This window comes from Macrotis lagotis, chromosome 5 (assembly GCF_037893015.1).
Source record: "Macrotis lagotis isolate mMagLag1 chromosome 5, bilby.v1.9.chrom.fasta, whole genome shotgun sequence".
NCBI lineage: Eukaryota > Metazoa > Chordata > Mammalia > Peramelemorphia > Peramelidae > Macrotis > Macrotis lagotis.
In genome coordinates, this window is record NC_133662.1 from 164,359,043 (window position 1) to 164,383,220 (window position 24,178).

Consider the following 24,178-nt stretch of genomic DNA (forward strand, 5'->3'; position numbering starts at 1 on the left):
CAGTAAGGGGATTTGAATAGAGAAAGATATTTTCTAGACTCTAGACCCAGTGACTCTTAGCTGCCCAATTTTTACTCCATCATCCAAATGAATGTGATATGTTCATATGAATATGATATATCATATCCTATGATCCCAGAAGTTGCTTTAAGTCTGTAAGACGGTTCTCCAAGTACTAAGGGACAACAGATATTGCATTGACCATTTAAATAATCTTTTAAAGGATATCATTAGGGGCGGCTAGGTGGTGTAGTGAATAAAGCACCGGCCTTGGAGTCAGGAGCACCTGGGTTCAAATCCAGTCTCAGACACTTAATAATTACCTAGCTGTGTGGCCTTGGGCAAGCCACTTAACCCCATTTGCCTTGCAAAAAAAAAATAAAGGATATCATGAACTATTAGTAGTAGCTACAGTCAAAATGGAAGAAATATATTAATTGCACAAAGTATTCCTTGAATATTTCTGCCTAAATAAAAAGACATGACTCTTATAATAATCATCACATGTTAGTTTAAATAGTATATCTATCATTTAACTTATTACTTCATTATATTCTGGTTTTTATTTGTAAAACTAGAAGCTGATATCCTTCTTAATTTTAGAATTAGAAGATGCTGTCATTACTATGTATTATATTACAAATATAAAGTGCTTAGTTATATTACTGATTTGTAAAACTAATTTGTGAAATTTTATACTGTTACTGTTTACTGAAGGGGACATTAAATAATTGTGAAGTGATTGACTTTCACACTATCTAAGTGTGTATACAAGGTGGTGAGTTAGGGAGATTCATCTGAGTTCAAATCTGGCCTCACTCACATGCCAGCTGTATGACCCTGGACAAGTCACTTAATCTTCTTTGTCTTCCTTTCCTCATCTGTTAAATGACCAGAAGGAAATAGCAAACCACTTCAGGATCTTTGCCAAGAAAATCCCAAATGGGGTCAGGAAGATTCAGCTATAACAAAGACTACAGATAAAGAGCAGAATCAGAACCTGGACCCTCTAATATGTTAAAATGTTCTATTTTGACCTCCAAACTGCTTTTAGTCATTTTAAAAAAAGATTTATTAAAAAGCTTAGGGGCACGTAGGTGGCACAGTAGATAGAATACTGGCCTTGGAATTAGGAGGACCTGAGTTCAAATTCAGTATCAGACACTTAATAATTACCTAGCTGTGTGACCTTGGGCAAGTCATTTAGTCCCATTGTCTTGCAAAAACCAAAACCAAAAAAACTTAATAGTATTGCACATCAATAAAACTAAATAAATTTACATTCTGCATGATTTTACCAGTCTTATTCATTTTTCCTTTTATAAGATCATCTGATATTCATATAATACCATATGAACTCCTGGTTCTGATTTTTATTTTTGCTTTCATAGTTTCTCCAAATTTGAAAATATTTCTCATGCTTATCTATTGCATTAAAGGAGTTCATTTCATAGAATTACGGATTTAGAGCTGGAGGGGACTGTGGAATCATATATTCTTACTCCCTCAGTGCTCTAATGAGTTACTGAGGTCTATAGAGGTCAAATGACTTGCGAGGATCAAACAGGTATTACCTAGCAGAGCTGGGTTTTGACATTGGCATGTCTCTAATTCTAAATCCTAGTTTTATTCTATATGATGCTGTTTCTATTAATGATTTAATTACATAAAATTGATTTAATCATTCCTTTATTAATAGACATTTTGCATGCTTTCAGTGTTAAATTTTTACAGTTATGAATAATACTGCATTGCCTAAAATAAATACAAATAACATTAAATACTAAAATGGATTTGTGATCTCATCAGTATGGATGTTTCCCTTCTAGTGATACAGCTTACAACACATCCAAGTTTGCTAATTCTAAATGATGCAACCATATCCTCCCAAGAGTCCACAGAGGATCAATCCAATAATCTGGGGCCCTCAATTTCTCCTACCATTGGAACTCCTGGGCTGTCCACTTGTCTGCCATCCTTCACCTTATTAACTAATTTTATTTTTGTGATTATACATTTCCCTGGTGACATCCTTTACTCCAGTACTTCTTTGAAGTTTCTTATTTGTTTCTTGTTGCGGACTGTTCACGTCAAAAGCACCAGTCCATTGTCTGATGTTTAGACAAATTTTCAGTTCTTCAAAGATTACTATATTCTAAGCATGTGCAACATGGAATAGTTTGGACCAAAATCTATTTGCCCTACCCCTTTTCTGCCCTCATTATACTCTCCTCCTACAGTTGTAGCAACAGAGACATTGGATCAAAATATATTATTTATGTAACATTTGCTGTTTGCCAGATCTCTTTCCTAAGGTGGCACACACCTTTGCCACCACTGAGTTTGGTTGCTTTTGTCTTTTGTCAGTTTTTTTTGCAAATTAAATAATTAATTTGATGGGCATGATAAATCAAAGCTGTTTTTAATTTATATTTCTTTCTTAGTGGATTATTTTTCAAGTAATAATTACCAATTTCTCTTTTCTACTTTTATTAATTCTCCCTGTGAATTGGATGCTGGTTTTTAATATTAGTCAATATTTTCACATAAATTTATAGAATATAAAAACCTCATTTTTGTCTTATTGCCAAAGCTAATATCATCAGAACTATGTTAAATAATAGTACAGCGAGAGATGACCTACTAATTTATTGAGAATACCTCCCAAGTTCATCTTTTGCAAGTAATATTAACTTCTGATTTTAAATAGACTTTTGATAATGTTAAAGAAGGGGGTTCTTTCAAGCTTATGCTTTTTAGGATTTAAATATTTTTGAAAATGATATCTTTTTATATTATCTGAATAGTCCCTTCATATCTCTTCTCCTTCCTGCTCCTAGTAGGCAACATATTATAACAAATAGCTTTTTCAAAGAAGGAAAAAAAAAGAAAGGAAGAAGAGAAAATAAATGTAGCAAAATTAGCTGATGCATAAAAATATCTAATACTATATGCAAAGGAATGAGTCCCTATTTCAGCAAAGAAGCAGAGTATCCTTCTCACATCTTTTCACTGAAATTAAGCTTGTTCTTTATATTTTTGCTTTATTCAGTTTCAACTTTTTTATAATTCAGGGTTGCTATTTCTTTCATTATTGTGATCATTTATTGTTTTCCTATTGCTTTGGTTCATGTAAGGTTAAGTTTCGTTGGATTCACCATTTTTGTTGTTTTTTTATTGCGCAGTATTAATATTCCATCACAACCATATGACAAAATTTATTTGATCTTCCCTAAACACTGAAAGTTTACTTTGTTTCCAGTTTTTTGCTACCATAAAATGCACTGCTATAAATATTTATTGTATATAAAGTCTTTCTTTTTGTAATTTACTTCCTTGGAAATATATCTAGCAGTGTAATTTCTGAGTCAAAACTTTTTAGGGTTTTTGACAGAAATTAATATTGTTTTGTCAACAACTTTTTTTCTACAACTACTGAAATAATCATGTGGATTTTAGTTGTTTATATGATTTATTATGCTAATTGTTTTTCTTACTATTCGATCATTCTTGCATCCCTAGAATGAATGCAACTTGGACATAATGAATTGTTTTCTACATATATTGTCATATAGTAGTCTTTTCTTTATTTAATGTTTTATTTAAAATATTTGCATCACAATTCATTAGCTATATTGCTTTATAGTCCTTTCCCCCCTGTTCTTTCTAGGGTTTGGGTATCAAGACAATTTTCTTCTTATAAGAGGAATTTTGTAACAGGCCTTCTGTCTCTGTTTTTGAGAATAATTTTTGTTGAGTAGATATTGATTATTCTTTAAATCTTTGAAAGAATTCACTAACTGCACGTATTTTTTCTTTTGACAATTCATTTATGATTTATTTAATTTCTTTTTCTGAAAGGTTTCTACTCTTAATTATTTGTTAATTTGGGTATTTAAAATTTTTGTAGACATATATGTTTCTCCTGGGTTCTTGGTTTTGATAGCATATAAATAAGTATGATATTTTTTGATAATTAACCTTATTTTTATTTTGAATATACCAATTCATTTTAATAATGGTAATTTGATTTGTCCCTCTATTTTTTTTGCAAGGCAATGGGGTTAAATGACTTGCCCAAGGTCACATAGCTAGGTAATTATTAAGTGTCTGAGGCCAGATTTGAACTCAGGTCCTCCTGACTCCAGGGCTGGTGCTCTATCCATTGTACCACCTAGCTGCCCCTGTCCCTCTATTTCTTGATTAGTTATATATTCCTGTTAGTCTTTTTAAAAAAATTCCGCTTTTAGTCTTGCTATTTTGGATCTATTTGCTAATATATCCACTAACATATTAGAGTTCCTTGTTATTCTTCACCGTGTGTGTGTGTGTGTGTGTGTGTGTGTGTGTGTGTGTGTATTTGCATATATACAATCTATATATAATCTTGTCAATGGATCCATAAATTCTATAACTTTATCCAGTTCTAAGAATTTATGACTCAATATAGCCATTGGTATCTTGTTTGGAATGACATTAAATACAGGGTTTTTACAGCTTAATGTAGTTTTAAGCTTTAACAGGTTAAAATAAACTATTTATTAGCTTAAAATTGTACATTGACTTTTGGAACCTTCTGCATGTGAATTACATTGGGAGTATTGTCACTCTTGCAGTATCTGTTTGTGTGATGTGTGGGAGACTAGGTGGTCCTGGGCTTGGTTGGACTGATTGATATGTAAATGTGGAATAGAGGGAGATATTCCCTAGATGGTAATTTTGGGTCTCATTTGCTTAGTATTGCTATGTAGATGGTGACAGGGAAGGCTATATAAATGAACATAGGAAATAGAAACAAATCAGGATGAGTGGAGAAGTAGGGCTGAGGGTAATTGGTGATGATCCTGTAGCCACAAGAAAACACATACACACAAATAAGGAAGATCTGCTTTGGATCTGGCAAGATATGCTGCACAGACTGTAGAGATGTGGAAACCAGGTTGGCACTCTTAATCAGATTACTGTTTCTGGATTGAATGAACTACAAATAGAAATGGGCTAGGCAACATCATCGCTCCACCCTACCTTTCCTGTATTATCTTCTACTAATTTCCAATATGAATCCTATTTTCCAGTCAAGCTGGACAAGGTGTTATCCTACTGTACATCTGGCATTTTTCTACTTCCAAACCAATCCTTTTGCTCTTTGTTCCTCCTAGAATGTTCTTCCCCTAATCTTTGCCCATAGAAATGTGATACATTATTTATTCAAAGTCTGTAAAAGCTTTTCTTGATTTCTTTCAAAGGGATTGACTCTCTCTCTCTTTTGAATTTCCACAGTACTCTTTCTGTGCCTCTTGGGGTTATTTATCATATGCTTTCTCTTGTGCATTTTAGTTTCTTCACTCCTCCTAGCCTATAAGATGACTGAGGGCAGTGACTGTTTTATACATCTCATTCCCTACTGTGCTTTGCTTACATCAAATACTTAATAAATCTCTGATGAACTGAAAGGGACAACAGCATATCTAAGCCTAACATACAAAGGAAAATGAAAAGAAAACCAAGGACAAAAATATGTTCTCAAAATACATAACCTAAGTTGTTTAAAAAAGTCTCAAAAAATAACTAGAAAGAGGTTTTCCTCTCTAGAGATTTAGATTTGTAAAAGTACACTGATGTTACTTAATACATCTTTATATTTGAAATAAGTTTAATAATAAAGATGCCATCTACTTTCTTAAGTTTGTTCCATCACAAAAAATTACATTTGATGATATTGTAATATACTCTTTTTTTTTAAGGCAAATGGGATTAAGTGTAATATACTCTTTGAAAGTTAACAAGTATCTTGCCTAGAGTCAGTCACACATTCCCATGTGAACAAACAGATTGTTGTTTGGTCATTTCAGTCTTGGTCAACTCTTTGTGAGCCTATTTGGGGTTTTCTTGACAAAGAATCTGGAGTGATTTGATATTTTTTCCTCCAGCTCATTTTACAGATACGGAAACTTAGAACACAGTTAAGTGATGTGCCTAGTTATTAAGTGTCTGATGGAACATTTAAATTCAGGAAGATAGGTCTTCCTAACTTTAGGCTTTGTACTCTACTCACTGTGTCACCTACCACCTGGCTGTCTAATTAGAGGCAGAACATAAACCCAATTGTTCCTGATGGCAAGGCCAACCCTCTATTAACATGTCACATGGTTTCCCTAATCATAATAAAATATGGGAAATATGAATTTTTTTTCCACTTTGTTTTCTATTTTGAGTAGCTACACAAAATTCTCCTGAGTAATCATGAGGTAGTACTTTGGTATTATCAATCAATCAATCAATAAATCACATACTATGAACCCCAAACAAAAATTTCTAGAGAACTTTGCTGTTAATAAAGAATCCCTTTTTCTCCTTGAACAAGATAACACCAAAGAACCTTGGGGAATATTTTTCTCTCTTCTATGCTTTGCTTCATGTTTATATTCAATAGCTTGTTGAACAGTCTTCACTTTTGGGTTTGACCATATGAGGTTTTTTTTAGGTTTTTGTAAGGCAAACGGGGTTAATTGGCTTGCCTAAGGCCACACAGCTAGGTAATTATTAAGTGTCTGAGACCAGATTTGAACCCAGGTACTCCTGACTCCAGGGCCAGTGTTTTATCCACTATGCCACCTAGCCACCCCATATGAGTTTAACATAAAAGAGCAATACATTTTATTCAAGAAGACTCTTGAGGGCCGAGATTTTTTTCTATTATCAAAAGTTTTTTGGTAACCAGTGAATAATAAACAGAGAGATTTAAAATTTCTACATCTCAGCTATGTGACGACATAGATGGTGTTTCCTATAGAAAAAAGTCTTCTTTTAAAAAAAAATTATTCTGAACTTATCAAACATCAACAAACATAAACATTTCTATATACATTTGGATGACAATTTAACATATTTCAAAGATGTCTTACTTGTATGTCTCATTCTGGAATTCCTTCTCTTCTCATTTTCAATTTTTTTCCATTTTTTTCTTTTTTTATAACTATAACTTTTATAACTTGTAACTCCTCCTATTCCCAAGTTCCCCCTTGTAAAAAAAATAAAAATGAACCATTTCTTGTTATAAATAATAATAATAAACATAATGCCTCATCCCAAAGCTCTAATGCATCCATTCTTTGTCGAGAGGTGGGCAGCAGGCTACATCATCATCATCTTTTGGCATCATGGTAGGTTTTGATCAATTTTTTAGTCTTTCAAAACTATGGGTTTTAAATTAAAAAAATTTTTTTACAATGTACATGTTGTATTAATTGTTCTCCTTGTTCTGTTCACTTCATTCTGCGTTAGTTAATATAAGTTTTCCTAAGTTTTTCTAAAGATTCCTTAGGTATTTTATGATATAATAATATTCTACTACATTAATATAATTTATTTGGCCATTTCCTAGTGATGGAGTATCTTCTTATTTTCCAGTTCTTTGCTAGCATAAAAAGTGCCGAACTTATTATAATGATATATAGAGTCTTTTTTCTTTATCTTTGACTTCTTTCAGGTTAAGGCTGAGTAATGGCACAATTGGGTCAAAGGATATATATATTTTATGGACTTTTGGGACATAGTTCCAAATTACTTTCCAAAATGGCTAGACCAGTTCATAGGTTTCACTGACAATCATCAATTTGGTGGATTATTTTATAATCCCTCCACATCAGTCATTTTCTTTTTGTTTTGTCATCTTTGCCAATATGGTGAATATGAAGTAGAAACCCAGAGTTATTTTAATCTGTCTTTCTCTCATTATTAATGATTTGAACCACTTTCCTATACGATGTGAATTATTGCTTAGATTTCTTTCCCCTTAGAGTTGCTAGTATATATCCTTTTACAATGGCTTTTGTTCTTTTGTAGTGAAATCAATTCCCAATAGACATTAGAGATTAAACCTTTATCAGAGAAACTTCCTGCAACATCATCTTCTCCCATTACACTATTTCCTTTTTAATTTTAACTGTAATGATTCTGCTTGGGCAAAGGTTTTTCAGTTTTATATAATCAAATCTGTTCATTTTGTCTGTTCCAATCCTTTTTATTCCTTTTTTGGTCAAAAACTCTTTCCCTATTCCTAATTGTCAAAGATATCCTTGTCTAATGTCTATTGTCCTCTATTTTTTTTTTTGTTTTAGGATTAGATCTTTTATATCCATACTCTGTATTCATTTGGAGCTTATTGTGATATAGCGTGAAGTATGTTTAAACTTCATTTCTACAGCACTATAGGAATTTTTGTTGAATAGTGAAGCCTACCCTGGTGGTTGGAGTATTTGTATTTGTGGGATATTATAACTAGTAAGTCAGTCTATCAGTCAGTAAATAAACATTTATTAATCACCTATTACAAGCCAGGAACTGGGGATACAAAGAAAGGCAAAAGACAAGTCCATGTTCTCAAGGACTTCTGAATCTAATGGGGGAGACTTGTATAAACAATATGAAGGATAAAATGGAAATAATCCTTTGCTTCTGAATGTTTATACCTAATTTATTTTCCTGATCAACTTTTTTTATTTGTATGAACCAAGTCCTAACAATAGATGATCATTGCCTGCCTATCACTGTAGGATATATAGTTTAAGATCTGGTAATACTAGATGTCTTTTCTTCCCTCCTTTTTTCATTGATATGCCCCCTCCCCAATATTCTTGACTTTTTGTTATTCCAGATAAATTTTGCCATTTTTTTCTAACACTATAAGGTAATCTCTTAGCAGTTTGGCTGCCATGTCAATGAATAAACTGTTAGGTAGTATTGTCATTTTTCAAAAATTATATTGGCATGGTTCAATCATAAGTGATGAATATCTTTACCATGAGATAAATAAAACAGCTAGACTATCTAAAGCAAAGAAAAAAATTCAGGACATTCAGAAATTCATCCTCAGTTGGATAAATAACACATTAAAAAATTTAAGCAAGAATCAATACAAGAACTAAAATAAAGGAATATATAGAATTTTTTTTAAACAGGAAAAAGTAAAGCTAGAATTAAAAGATTGAGATGAAAGAATCAAAAAAGTTATAAATGTAGAAATTATAACCAAAGCCATAAAAAATATTAGAAACCATGAAGACCAGAGTTACTATGGCAGAAAATAGAATTTCAGATGCATAAAGTCAGGGATGGGGAATGTCAGGCCCCCTGCTCTATAAGGCCAGAGAAATCATTTGGTCCTGTGATGCCATGGCAACTGAAGGTGGGACTTGGAAGTCAATAGATCTAGGAGTGAATTAATTAAATGTTTGACGAAATATAGCAGGCTAATTTTTAAGTTGATAATTTTGTATGGCTTTTGGATGATGTTATAAATATCCAAATGGCCCTTGGCAATAAAAAGGTTCCCCACTCCTGAATTAAGAGGAGAATTGAGCTCATAGAATTATTCAGTTTTTGAAACAATTATTAATTATGCAAATTCCAATGGCAGAAGTGTAAAATACAGTGCATAGAATGCAGGAGGAATTGAGCTCAAATCTCATCTTCGACACGTAATAATGGTATAACCACAGACAACAAAAACTTTCTTAGTCTCATGCTATCTGTAAAATAGCTGTCTTCCTCATAGATTTGTTGCAAGGATCAAATCAGATTTTTGCTTTGCAATTCTTAAAGCATGTGATTATTTTCAGTAATTTTGAGTTTACTGTCATCTCAGGGAATTAAGAAAAACAAAAAAATCAAATATGTTCCAATTTCAGGAAATTTATTAAAGAAAAATTTCTAAAATTATAAAAACAATATAGCAATATACAGTAGCAATATATCATAGAAAGAATTTGTATAGCTACAATCGGGAAAAACTCAAATTAAATTTCCAAGACACACTATGATTGGGCTCCAATTCTACAGTGACAAGTAGGAAGCCATGGCATTTTAGAAAAATGTTGGATTGAGATTCAGAGGAGCTGAATTCCGATTCCTGTTTTGTAATTTACTATCTCTGTGACCTTCAGCAAGACATTTAATCTGATTTGACCCTCAATTTCCTCATATAAAAAATGATGGATCCAAATATAAGACCTCTAAATTTTCTTCCAATTCTAAATCTTTTTCACGTAAAATTATTTTTGTAAGATACAAGATGAAAGATAGAAACAACATACTCATCAACAAAGATAAAATTAATAAAAAAGTACCAAAATTCATGAGAATATGTCCAAAACTTTTTATCTAGCAAAGCTTCATGTGATTGATGCATAAAGGTTAGATATGGTAAGATCTGTGAAGCATACAGATTTGGAAAAATATGTAGAGACACAAATACATCAAGAAAGGTTTTTTTTTTTTTTAGGCTTTTGCAAGGCAAATGGTGTTAAGTGGCTTGCCCAAGGCCATACAGCTAGGTAATTATTAAGTGTCTGAGACCAGATCTGAACCCAGGTACTCCTGACTCCAAGGCCACTGCTTTATCCACTACGCCACCTAGCCACCCCCATCAAGAAAGTTTTTAAGCAGCTTTAAAGTCTGTGAGTCCTAAAGATAAATACTTAAAACAATTCATACTTCTCAAATAAAGATAAATCAGTTACTAATTAAATTTTAGAACCTTTAGAATATTATTAAATCATTAAAAGTTTAAGTAGTATGTCTCAGAAAAAAAATTAAAAGAGGATAGAAGGTGGGCAGGGCAGAATTTTGTTGTTTGGTTAGTTACTTTTCATAGTCATGTCCAAGTCTTTATGATTCTATTTCAACAAGAATACTGAAATAATTTGCCATTTCCTTCTCAGCTCATTTTATAGATCAACAAACTGAGATAAAAAGGGTTAAGTGACTTATCCAAGGTCAAGCACCTATAAGTGTCTCTGAGGCTAAATTTGAACTCAAGAAGATGAATCTGATTCCAGACCCAATCCACTGTGCTACCTAGTTGCCCCAGGGCAGAATAATCCCAAAGGAAATCTACTTCATTTGATGAACAGGGAGTCCAGAGTTAAAGAAATTACAAAATTAGGAACATATGTTAGGAACTTTGTAAGCAAGCTCTAATTAAATCTATTAGTAAAACAATAAAAGTAAGACCATATATCTCTCTGTTTCTATTTGACTAACTGTGCAACATGACAAAAGAAAAGGATTGCATTTTTGTAATTTATTTTTAGTTCGTATGATTTTATGTCTAGACTATCAAGATACTTAAATAACCCAAAGTAACAAATTACTTTAACAAGTAGGGATATATAAGATAATTCCACAGAAAATATGTATTCTTATAAATTATCAACCAAAAGCAAGAGAAATTGATATTTATGACAAAAAGCACCCCCAGGAAAGGGGCATTTAAACAATTAAGAAAAATTGGAGACATATGAGGAACAATTCAAAATTTTTGGCAGAAATCAAGGAAGAACTCAACAAATGGCCAAATATTGTTTAAGTCAAGAAAAAGGTAAAAATGTCAATACTTTCCTATTTAATATATAGATAAATCAATTAAAATATCACTAGTGTATTTAAAGAGCAAAATCCATAACAAAATTCATATGGAGGGGGCAGCTATATGGTGCAGTGGATAGAGTACCAGTTCTGAAGTCAGGAGGATCTGAGTTTAAATCCCGCCTCAGATACTTAAGAATTATCTAGTCATGTGATCTTGGGCAAGTCACTTAACCCCACTGCCTTGCACTTACAACAACTACAACAACTACAACAACAACAAAAAGTTCATAGGGAAAACAGAAAGGAGAATAATGAAAAAAAAAGAACAAGGTAAGAGGATCTAACTAACCAGATTTCCAAATATATAATTACAAAACAATTTTTTGTAAGTCCAGTGGGGGGAAGAAAGGAAAGTAGATTAATGAACACAAAAGAAAATCCTTATACATACACACACACACACACACCTACTCATAAATACAAAGATGTTTTGATCCTAGGAAAAATGTATTTTTATTCTATTTCACTAATAGTGGAATTACCATTTTGTTCAATATAGACAACTAGGAAAACTGAATAGCAGTATAGTGTAAAATGGATTTTGATGCATTCCTCACCATGCTTTGATCTTTCTCTAGAAAGCTTTTCAACCTGGAAGCTCACTCCAGTTCTTCCTCTCTGATTAGGTAACTTCTCTCAGGGTCTCCATTTAAGGAGGACCCTAGTCTCATTCCTCTTTAGGCTGCAACACAGAGCCCTCAGAACAGGTTCATTCATTCCCCAATCTTCCCCCACCTTCCCCCCCTCCCCAGCCAAAACTTAAGCTTTATTTTATGTATAGTCTTTCCTCATTAGGATATAAGCTTCTTGAGACAGGGACAGGGTCAGTCTTTTTTAGTTTGTATTTGTATTCCCAGCACTTAGTGCAGTTTCTAGTAATAGTAAATGCCTAATAAATGATAGTTGACTGATGGATTTATTTCAGTCCATTTGCACAAGGTGCTTTTATTTTCTCTATTTTTATAAAGGAGGAAAGTAAGGCAACTTTGATATATATACTGGCTGCATGATTAGGAGTAAGTTATTGCCCTTTGAGTGTTCCAAACATTACAGAACAGATATCAAGATACATTAGCAGAGAATTTCCTCACTGAATTACCTACACCAAAAAAAAAAAAATCACAGGTCTAACTATTCTGTCCTTTCTGATTATTATTTTATACTAAAATCAATGTTTTTTGGGTATATATTTAAAAGTAAGGGTTTTAAAGCATCTTACCAAATTCTTGAAAATAAAATATTTATAAGGTATTTAAGAGGTGATACACTGTTGATTCCTAACCCTCTTCTCAAATCCAAGTACTTCCTTGAACTATGTTTTTACCCTTAGGCTGAAGTTAACTTGGATAGAAAGTTTTCACACTGTGGTTTTAAAAAGCTACCTGTCATACAGTTCAACGATCCTGTTGTGTAACCAGCAACCTGACAAGCCTGTCATTTATATCTGAATCAATTACAGCCTAAACTAAATACACATTAAAGAAAGGACATTTTCTTTTCTTCAAGGTTGCCTACTACAATTGAATGGAAGCTTTTTTGTAAACTTTCCTCTCAATCCAAAGGCTCAATTATATTTAAGTCACTAAAGGCTTTTTATCTTGTGGAAAAACCAAGTGTTAGGTGACAGTAAATTTAAGGTATGTATGAAGAATGGTTTCTTTTTTCCTGTGCTTATGTACAGCAAATAAGTCAACAAAAGAATGGCAGGGGCAACGATTACCCTAAACTTCAGTTACTTAGCAGTAAAAATGTTTCTCTCAAGAGGTCTATTATTCACATGTGATGAAATAACTTTTTCCTTCCTGTTAATGGAGTTTGTGGATTGTCAAAGTATGTTCAAAGTATTTTAGGCATTGAATAACTGTAAAGTGATCTTTTCAAAAGAGCTTGCAACTAAGGATGGAAGTGGGTAGGAGAGGAAAGGTGGAAATGTTAATACAAGGGATGGTCAAGGTATCCAGAGTTAGAAATTGGGGGAAGGAGTCAGAAGGGGTTCCAAATTTGAAAGTGAAAGAGGAAAAAGAATCAGTTTTAAGCAAAAGGCTGAATTACAAACTTCAGGCTTTTATAAGACTTTAACTTGATGCAGCCATTTAGAGTTTAGCATCATAAAGCTTTACAGCTTGAAAGAAAGTTAAACAAATTCTTTAGTCTTGAGGTTCTCAGTACCCTTTTGTGCCATGGGGGGGACTCTGTAGCAATCTAATGAAATCAATGGAATCCAAATTAAGACAATATTTTTAAATACATAAATTAAAATACATAGGATTACAAAGGAAACCAATCATATTGGAATGCAGTTATCAAAATATATCCCTCCTCACCCCCCACTCTAAGCCTAACACATTTTGCATTATACACCTAGCTGTCCAACTCTAACCTTTTTTTATGTTACAAAAGGAAATGGAGGTTAGAGATTAAATGACTTGTCCAAGGTTATTCAAAGTCAGATTTTGAATCCATGTCTTTTGATTCCAAGTTCAAAGCTTTGTCTGTTATAGCACTGGGCTCAGGTTAGGCTGATATTCTTCACCTAAGGATAGAATTGCCTAAAGTTGAGTCAGGGGTAGGAATGGGGCTTCAAACAAAGGTTAGAGTGAAGAATTTGGCAATGTCTTTGTAAAACTACATATGTGCTCACTTCTTTAATATTACTTTTAGCAATAAAAAAGTGACATTTATTTACTTCATTTTAAAGTTTGTTAACTACTTTATATGTATTCTCTCACTTAAACTTCACAACTTTCCCTTGAAGCAGGTAGGTTCTCAAAGACTTGCCAGTGTCCAGTTCAGGTAAGGGGAGATTTAGATTGCCTTGAGTGGGTGGATGGGTCTGGGAGTAGCAGTGGGATAGCAGAAAAAGAAGAAATAATTTGGGGAAGGTTTCTTTTTTCCCCTCCCACCCTTCCATAAGCTGCTCCTAATTTTCTAGAGTATATCTCTTCAAAGCTTGGTAAATTTTACTCTTAAGTATGAGAATAGGCATATCTTCACTTTATCAGTGGAGTATTTTGGCTCCAAATCATATCTTTGTGGTGTCTTGTTGCCTCTATTAAGAGATCAGAAGCCTTAGCACTGCATTGAGGTGGTCCTGGATTCTCAAAGTCTGTGCTAGTTAGTACAAACCTGGCAAGTTATACCAGTCTGAAAGAACTTTAAGTACAATTCCAGTAACAAACTGTACCTGTTCTGGTTAAGAATAGCTAGGCTGGTTGCCAGCAAGTTGGTCATGAGACAATGACATCCTATAAAACAAATAAAAATGTGCTTCTTCTGTTCTGCATTTCTACCAAATAGCAGAAAAGTATGCAGAAAAAGGGTTCTGGGAAGGATTTTTTAGGTTGTTAGATTTATTTATCTAACTGTTGGTACACTAAACATGAAAATTTACCATGAAATATTATCAATTACCAAAGGCCTATTATCAGGAATTCCTAACCTAGGGTTTGTGAACTTAAATTTTTTTCATAAATTATATTTAAATATAATGAATTTTCTTTGTAATCTTATGTATTTTATATTGCATCTTAAGAAATTCTGAGAAGGGGTTCATAGGCTTCATCAGCCTGTCCAAGGGGTCCAGAACACACAAAAAAGTTAAGAACCCCAGAATGTGGCATTCCCACAGGAAATGAATCCAGAAGATGAAAAGAAGTTACTGTTAAGTAGAAAGACCACTTAAAGGTTCTCATGGAGAGGTAAATAAAGGAATCTATGGATTTATTTTTATTTTGCACCCAAGGGCATCAAAAAACATCATTTTATGGAATACTTAGTTATCTCCCCTTGACTGGTCCAAATGAGCCTAAGAAAAAAGAATATCACAAATAATTGCAGTTTAGATGGCAATATTTATAGCCCTGAATGAAGAAGCAGGAAAAGTCTGTGAAATACTTAGAAGTTCTCAAAACTAAGTGAATAATACTTTGATAATGAAGTAACTTCACTGTGAAGGAAGACTCAGAAGATAACAAAGCAATCAAATCATTGATTTGATTTTGACAAAAATCAAAACAACAGGAAGCCAACCTTTTATAGACTATTACTCTCACCTGAATAATGAATAATGTTCTGTAAGAAGAGAAATGGAAAGCAATAAACAAGGTAAAGTCCAAAGAAAATGAAATTGTTTTTATCTTTATGGAGAGGAATTGACTTGTATTGATTTTGGAGTCATTTCTGAATCAGCTATTTGTGTGCTCTTGGTTCTCTTTGAACCAGAAGGGGGAAAAATCAACCAAATTAGAAGAAAGGATGAAACTAAGGAAAAGACATTTTCTGAAGGTAGTTCCCAGATTAACCTCTGTAAAATAGCTCTTTACTCTCACCTCCACAAAACTCCTACTCTGAGGCTTCAATGTGGGTGAAAGGTAAGGAAAGAGAAACAATTAGCACAAAGGGTTTCTTTCTGTTTCTCTCTCTGTGTTCCTCTGTCTTTCTCCCTCTGCCTGCCTTCATCTCTGGTTGTGAAAGGGAGGGAGAGATGGAGTATAATTTGAATGGTTAGCAAGGTCAAATGTAAGTTTTCTAAGGATAGGGATGATTTGAGCATTTTTGTAGTCTACAGGGAAAAGGCCAGTGGATAAGGAGAAATTGGGGGGGTGAGAAAAATAGAGAAAAAATGTTTGAAAGGGGAAAGGAAAACTCCCAGGAGAGAGCCAGGGATCATAGTAAAGGGTTGGTTTTGGCAAGGACTGTTTCTCAAAAGCTGAAGCAAAGGAGAAGAGAATGGGCAATTATTTTGAGGGGATCTGAAGTATACAAATGAGGAAAAGAGAATAATCATGATAAATGACTTAAATATTCTTGGTTAAGTATGAGGGGAGGAGTAAATTTGAAATTCCTCTGCTTGGCATCTTGTGCTCTTCCACATCCATCTTATCTCATAGTTCTCCTTTCCTCATATTCTATACTCCAGTCAGATTGAAAAATCTTTTGGTTTCTTGAACATTCATGACCCCCCTATTGTCTCCAGGGTGTTCCTGATTCCTGTGATTCTTCCCATCTTCATCTGTTCAACTCCTGTTGATTCTTTAAAGTTCATTTCAAAGATTTATCTCCTCCAGGAAGTCTTTTGTGTTGTCTCCAGTTGGTAACAACCTTCCCCTTCAGATTTTACTTATATAAAATTCTAATTTGTAATTTTAATGTGCTTATCATGTAAAAATGGGCACTATTACTGGTATCAGTGTCTTATTCCTACTTCTAAATTATCACTTCTTAACTAAGCTTGGCATCTGCCAAGTGATTAGATCAGTGCTTTTCATGCCATGCCAAATGGATATTTGTTGTACCCTATGTGGGCAACTACTACATTCAGGGCACTATATTAGGGAATGCGAAGATATATAAGAAATAGAGCTCATTTTCAAAAAGCATACAACTTTCTAGGGAAAATGAACATAATAATAAAATAACAACATTCAGAATAGAATAAAAGAGTATGGAGAAGTTCAAAGTTTTACGAAAAATCTAAGAAGGTAGAAATAACTTCTGCCTGGGAAGGTTAAAAAAAAAGGAAAGCTTCATGGAAGAGGCTTCATTTGACCTGGACCTTGAAGGATGGGTAGGCTTTGATCAGGTAAAGATGGGAGGTAGGAAAGGATGTAAAGAATGAGAAAAGGAGGAAAGAATTCCCTGCATAAGATATGGTATGAGCCAATACAAGGAAGTGTGAATGATATAGATCACAACAAAGAAAAGCAGTAGTCCAGTTTTGTAAGAACTTAAGAATATATAAAATGATATCACATACAATGATGTTTAAATATTCTTCCAAAATATAGATTTCACATTAATGGGGAGAGGTTCTATTTTAGAAGTTGTTTCCTATGAGTAGTGGAAGACAAGAATGGTATCTGGTATCATGTCTCTAGCCAAGTTAATGCTTTATACTTTAGCATGAAAGGAAAACATCTAATTTTTCTTCGTTATTTCTACGAAGAACTGGATAATTTACATATTGAGGCCCATAAATCTTGTGATATTCTTTCATGCATATGAAAGAACTAAAGGATGGGAATGCACTGAAACTACATAAACAACATTTTGAGCCTCAGGAACGCTTAGAGACTAGATTCTAAGGTGTGGCACTAAAGGGTGGTCATTTAATTGCTACCAGAATCATTAATATGAAGTCTCCCCTGATACACACACACACACACACACACACACACACACACACATATTTATTTGACTGAGAAAACAACAGTTGATTAGACTAAGTATAATTTATTTTCTACATGTCTAGCAATTGGCACTTCCTGGGGCTCAGTAAAGTTGGCATAGATGGCTATCTAGGACCACATGGATAGGCATCATCTTTTGGCATGAGGGCTGGATCCTGACCAGAAGTTGTCAGGATTCATCTAAAATTTATAATGATTCAAGAGAAAAAGCTCACTTACTCCATCATTAAAGAGCAGGGGAAAAATGGGATATTCATTCCTATAATTTTGAGTCTAGTGCTCCTTGAAGAATGCCCTTCCTGGGGGCGGCTAGGTGGTGCAGTGGATAAAGCACCAGCCCTGGAGTCAGGAGTACCTGGGTTCAAATCTGGTCTCAGACACTTAATAATTACCTAGCTGTTGTGGCCTTGGGCAAGCCACTTAACTCCATTTTCCTTGTAAAAACATTAAAAAAACCCCCCAAGAATGCCATTCCTGAAGAATCTCATGGAAGAGAGGGGAAGGAGGATGACATGTCTTGGTTAGCCTTTGGGATATTCCATGTCCTCAACTTTTTAATAATAACATAATAACCTCCTTAAATACTATATATTATGGGAAACAATATTTGGTGTCACTATTGCATTTGATCACATTTTATCAGAATCACAAAGGAAGTGGCATGAGTCTTTTGATTGTCAAGAAAACTCCTGACTCAGCATCAGAGAGGACTGATAAAATCCTATTTTTTAACCTGATATTTAATATAGCTTGAATGGGGAACCTCTTCCTCAGATTGTCTGGAAAGAACACTGGATTTGGAGAAAGAGTCCAGGTTCAAATTGTAGTTCTGAAGTGTGACAAATGAGCAGGTCATTTACTCTCTCAGGGTCTTAACTAACCAATCTGAAAATTAAGGGGGATTGACCTAAATGCTTTCCACTCCAGCTTTAAATCTGTGATCCTTTAGCTTGGTGCTAGGTTTAGCCCTGGAGAAAGGTCCAGTTTGCTTATACTCATGATATCTCTTGGAATTATAATCATGCAATATTGAGCTGGAATTGTTCTTGTACAAACTGGCATGAGGCAATTGATTTGGTGAAATGACCTTGTTCTAGCAACTTTAATGTTCTGTGTCTCAGTTTCCCCATCTATAAAATGAGGGAGTTGGACTACCAGATGTTGCTTTTACGTTTTCACAGTGATTCTGTGTCTCATGGCAAGAGACGCCATATTCCATTTCAGAAGTAGGATTGGTGAGGGACAACATTGTTTTTTAAAACAAGAGGTCAAGGGGCAGCTAGGTGGCACAGTGGATAGAGCACTGGTCCTGGAGTCAAGAGTATTTGAGTTGAAAACTGGCCTCAGACACTTAATAATTACCTAACTGTGTGGCCTTGGGCAAGCCACTTAACCCCACTGCCTTGCAAAAACTAAAAAAAATAAAATAAAATAAAAGGTCAAAGGGAAAAAAGGTCTCCCAATGGGGACACCTCGGGCAGAATGAAAAACTTTCTGAGTTTCCTTAGGACTGAATAATAAAATAGCTGATAGAGAATTTTCCCATTTTTAGAAAAGCAAATCTATACTATTGATTAATCGAAACAAAAGTTAATTTTGTGTACAATAGGTTGATTTTGCTGGGTGAATTTTATACTTACTTTTGTTGACTTTAATCAGCACAAAAACAGAAGGAGGATGATAATGAGAGGAGCTCAATCAGACCAAAATACTAGGATTCAATTTTGGTTAGGAATTACACAATAGTTCCTATTCAATCTATATTACCTTCATATCCAGTGATGAGTCACCCTGCTGCAAAGTCCATTCATATTTAATGATTGCATGGTCATCTGTGCTTTCTCGGCCATCCAAAGTCACCCAATCTGTAGGCAGCTGCAAAACTACGTCATGTCCTGCCTTGCTATGTGGAGGCTCATCATATTCTAAGAAAGAAGAAAAAAATATTAGTAAAATAGAAGAAGAGGTTACCTCTGTTCCACAGCTAATCCCTAATTTCATTTTCTTGTCAAAATTCTGTTTCCGTGAATTCCTTTCTCTACATCAGGATATTTAACCTGGAGTCTGTGCACTGTCTAGATGGGGAGAAGGGAGAGTTAGAGAGAATTTGGAAGTAAAAACTTTAATAATTCCAAGCCTCCTCCCACCTCCAAAAAACAAACAACCAAAAAAAGAAATGATAAAGGAGGGTTTCAGCAAAACCTGAAAAGACATTAAAACTGATGCAAAGTGAAGTGAACAGAACCAGGAGAACATTGTACCAAGTAACAGCAAATGTTATAAAAACAATTTTGTAGATTTGCTTGATTAACACAAGGAGCCAATGCAATTCCAAAGGACTCATATTAAGAAATGCTATCTAACTCCATATAGAAAACTAATGAATTCAGAGTACAGACTGAAGCATATATTTTTTTCCTTTCTTTTTTTCATAACACAATATAGAAATTTGTTTTCATGAGTTCATATGGATTTTGTATTTCTTGCTTTCTCACTGGTGGGGAAGGGTAAAGAATTTGAAACTGAAAATAAAATAAATTTGAAAATAAATAAAATAAAGGGGCTAAAATAAAAAAAAATCATTAATTTTACTCCAGTATCACCAAAATCCTAGTTTTAATCTTATATATTTTATTTTATTAATTTAAAAACATTTTCTGAGAAGGAGCCCAAAGGCAGAATGGGCCATGGCACCAATAAGGGTAAAGATTTACATACTCTGTCCCCCCCCCCTCACCCTTTTTTAAGGCTTTTGCAAGGCAAATGGAGTTAAGTGGCTTGCCCAAGGCCACACAGCTAGGTAATTATTAAGTGTCTGAGGCCTGATTTGAACTCAGGTACTCCTGACTCCAGGACCGGTGCTCTATCCACTGCACCACCTGGTCACCTTTCCCTTTTTTAAAAAATTCCATCTACACCTAAAACTTCATTATTTTTTTTATATGTATATATAGTTTATTGTAAACAACAGGGGTTGAAAAGTGGCCAACAAAAGCTTGAACACACTTCTAATCTAATTTCAAAAATTAAGTATAAACCCTTAATATTACACTGAATAATTCCTTTTCAATTACAATGAAATATGATCATCAAAATATGTTTTTAAAATCCAGCTCCTGGATATAACCTTCCCTCCCCTCAGGTTAATAATCCCTGCCCTAATTTTTTCACTTTCTCCTCTTCTAAGAAGATCTACATAAATATTTTTCCAGTTAAAAAGTTACTAGACTTTGATAGAATCAAACTAATTCAGTTTCTTCAGTTCACTATAAATTTACCCTACCTTTTGTTTTGTACTTGCTGGAATTCAAGTTCTGTTTTTCTTAGAGTTAGCTTCTACACTTCTCCCTGCCTGCCCCCCCACCCCTGGCATTCTGAAAATTTACAGAGTAAGTCTTTATTTATAGTTGGTCTTGTTTCCCGTAATTAATAGATTCTTGCTAATGTCCTAATGCAAATAGAAATCGCCCTTCATATCAGAGGGCACTCACAGTACTTCAGGCATAATTGGGACTTCAATGATTTGGTTTAAATTCAGCTGATCATATTGGACTAGGTGAAGGAAAAAGGGAGCTAGCTTTTGGAAGATTTGGGGATTTTTCTTTACTGGTACATGAAAACACTTATTCATGCAGGTATTACTTGTAAAAGGCAGGATGTGGACCCCTGTTCCCAAATACTATGCAATGGGACTTCAGGTAGAGTACACAGTAGGAGTGGGAATGGTCCATCCTCCATAGAATATAATTTTAGCCTGAGTCCTTAGCATCCAACCCTCAGTGCTCTAACCCTGAGAAAGAAGACGAAGAAGAACAGGTCAGTTGGGGCAGGGGGGGCTAATTCTAGGAAAGGTGCATGAGGCTAATAGAACACTAGTACTCTAGAGACTTGAGCTGGGTTGTTGAATAGAGGTAACCTGGGTCTGTGGTCAGCAGTGAGGGCAATGATTCAAAGGCCTATTTCAGGGAGGGTGTACCCTTCACCTCAGAAGTCCACCACATCATACTTATATTGTGGGCAAAATGTTCAGGGCACTCTGTCATAGTTATGACTTTTCAATGCAAAGCCCTGTGTTACGGAGGAGGAATACAACTGATGTGACATAGTCTCTTTTCTCAATGAATCTTATAGTTTAGTTTGAGAACTAGGACATATGCCTAAAGTAATAATTAAGAACAGAATCAATAAACATTTATTAATACCTACTAAGAGCTAGGAATACAAAAAGAAACTAAACAATTCCTGCTTGCAAGTATCTTTTTTTTTTATGGGTGTATCTCATTCTTTATGATTAGTCCATCACAAAAGTTATTTCCATATTTTTCCAACGTTGCCATTGCTGATCACAACTCCCTCCTTTCTTATTTCTCCACTACCATGTACTCTATTTTCTCTCTCCTTTCACTATGACTCTGCTGTAGGGTAGCTGAGTGGTGCAGCAGACAGATCCCTGGTCCGGGGGCCAAGAAGCCCTGAGCCCCCATACCAACCCTTAGGCCCAGAATCCACCTGGCCCTGTGGTCCTGGGCAGGCCTTCCATTCCCAGCCCCTTGCAAGAAGTTAAGAAAGAAAATGTGTTATATCTGGCCACTCTCCCCCCATGGTCCATCCTCTCCTCCTTTATTCACATCCCCACCCCTTCCCCCTGCTCCCCACTCCTTCTTACTCCAGATGTCTATACCCCATTGAGTATATTTGCTGTTTCCTCTCCTAGCCATCTATCTCTGAGAGCAAAGTTTCCCTCATTCCCCCCTTCCATATCATTGCAATAGCTCATTGTAATAAAAAAAAATCTTATGTGAAATATCTTGGACTATTCCCCCTCTCCTTTTTCTTTCTCCCATTCCATTTCCCTTTTTTTCCTATTGACTCCATTTTTACACCATATTTTATCTTCGAATTCAGCTTTCTCCTGTGCTTCAACTATAAAAGCTCTCTCTACCTGCTCTATTAACTGAGAAGGTTCATATGAGTATTATCAGTGTCATTTTTCTATGCAGGAATACATGCAGTTCATACTCATTAAGTCCCTCATATTCCCCCCCCCTCCTCCAATCTCCATGCTTCACCTGGGTCCTGTATCTGAAGATCAAACCTTCTGTTCAGCTCTGGCCATTCCAAAAGGAACCTTTGAAATTCCCCTGGTTCATTGAAAATCCATCTTTTTCCCTGGAAGAGGACATTCAGCCTTGCTGGGTAGTTAATTCTTGGCTGCATTCTAAGCTCTCTTGCCTTCCAGTATATTGTATTCCAAGCCCTAGGAGCTTCCAATGTAGCTGCTGCTAAGTCCTGTGTGATCCTGACTGCAGCTCCACGATATTTGAACTGTGTCCTTCTGGCTGCTTGTAATATTTTCTCTTTGACTTGGGAGTTCTGGAACTTGGCTATAATATTCCTAGGGGTTGGTTTTTTGGGATCTCTTTCTCAGGGGGATCGGTGGATTCTCTCCATTTCTGTTTTGCCCTCTGCTTCTAGAATATCAGGGCAATTTTCCTGTAGTAATTCTTTGAAAATGATGTCAAGGCTGTTTTCCTGATCATGACTTTCAGGTATTCCAATAATTTTTAAATTATCTTTCCTAAGTCTGTTTTCCATATCAGTTGTTTTTTCAATGAGATATTTCACATTTTCTTCTAATTTTTCATTTTGTTGGTTTTGAAGTATTGATTCCTGATTTCGGTTAAATTCATCAATCTCCCTGAATTCTATTCTTTGTCTGAAGGATTTGTTCTCCTCAGAGAGTTTTCTTATCTCTTTTTCCATCTGGCCAATTTTGCTTTTTAAAGCATTCTTCTCCTCAATAACTTTTTGAATTGTTCTATCCATTTGACCTAAGCTGGTTTTTAGCATGCTATTCTCTTCAGCATTTTTTTGGATTTCCTTGACTAAGCTGCTGACTTCATTTTCATGTTTTTCCTGCATCTCTCTCCTTTCTTTTCCCAGTTTTTCTTCCAACTCCCTCATTTGATTTTCAAAGTCTTTTTTGAGCTCTATCATAGCCTGAGCCCAATTTCTGTTTTTCTTGGAGTCTTTAGATGCAGGAGCTTGTGCTTCCTCATCTTCAGACTGAGTATTTTGGTCCTTCTTGGGCTCATTTGCAAAATATTTCTCAATAGTCTTCTTTTTTGTTTCTCTGCTTGCTCATTTTCCCAGCCTCGGCCTGGTTTGGGGTGTTTCTTGAGCTTTTGGGACACTCCCACAAGGGTCTCAGTGTGTGAGATTCTGTCCTCCCTCCTGGTCTGTGAATGACCATAAGCGACCCCCTCTTCCAAGGGGCTGATGTGGGGGGGGCTGCTGTTCTATGGGGGGGCCTAGACTGTGGTCAGGATCTGAATGTGGTCAGAGCCCCAGAGTCCTGTTTCAGGGGCAGAGGACAGAGCTAGGCAGTCTCTCTTCACTCCCCTCCCTCAGCTCAATGGGCTCATGCCCTGGGGGCTCCTGCTTACCGGCTCCGCCTGCTTCTGTTTCCTGGATCAGGGCTGGGGAAAGATGGTCCTACTTGCTGTGTGCCCTGAGGGCTGGGCTCCATGTGCTCGCTCTGGCAGAGGTCCCCCGCTGTT

The 24,178-nt window shown here is 35.1% G+C and overlaps 1 protein-coding gene across 3 annotated transcripts in view; it reads right to left on the bottom strand.

Annotated features, from left to right (window-relative positions):
• The window catches only part of LRP11 (LDL receptor related protein 11), a 90,263-nt gene that overhangs the window by 41,658 nt on the left and 24,427 nt on the right, over nucleotides 1-24,178 (bottom strand). For all 3 annotated transcript variants that reach the window (XM_074187811.1, XM_074187810.1, XM_074187809.1), the window contains exon 2: nucleotides 19,386-19,543. In XM_074187811.1, coding sequence (XP_074043912.1) covers nucleotides 19,386-19,543 — 158 coding nt within the window. The remainder of the gene's footprint in view (nucleotides 1-19,385; nucleotides 19,544-24,178) is intronic.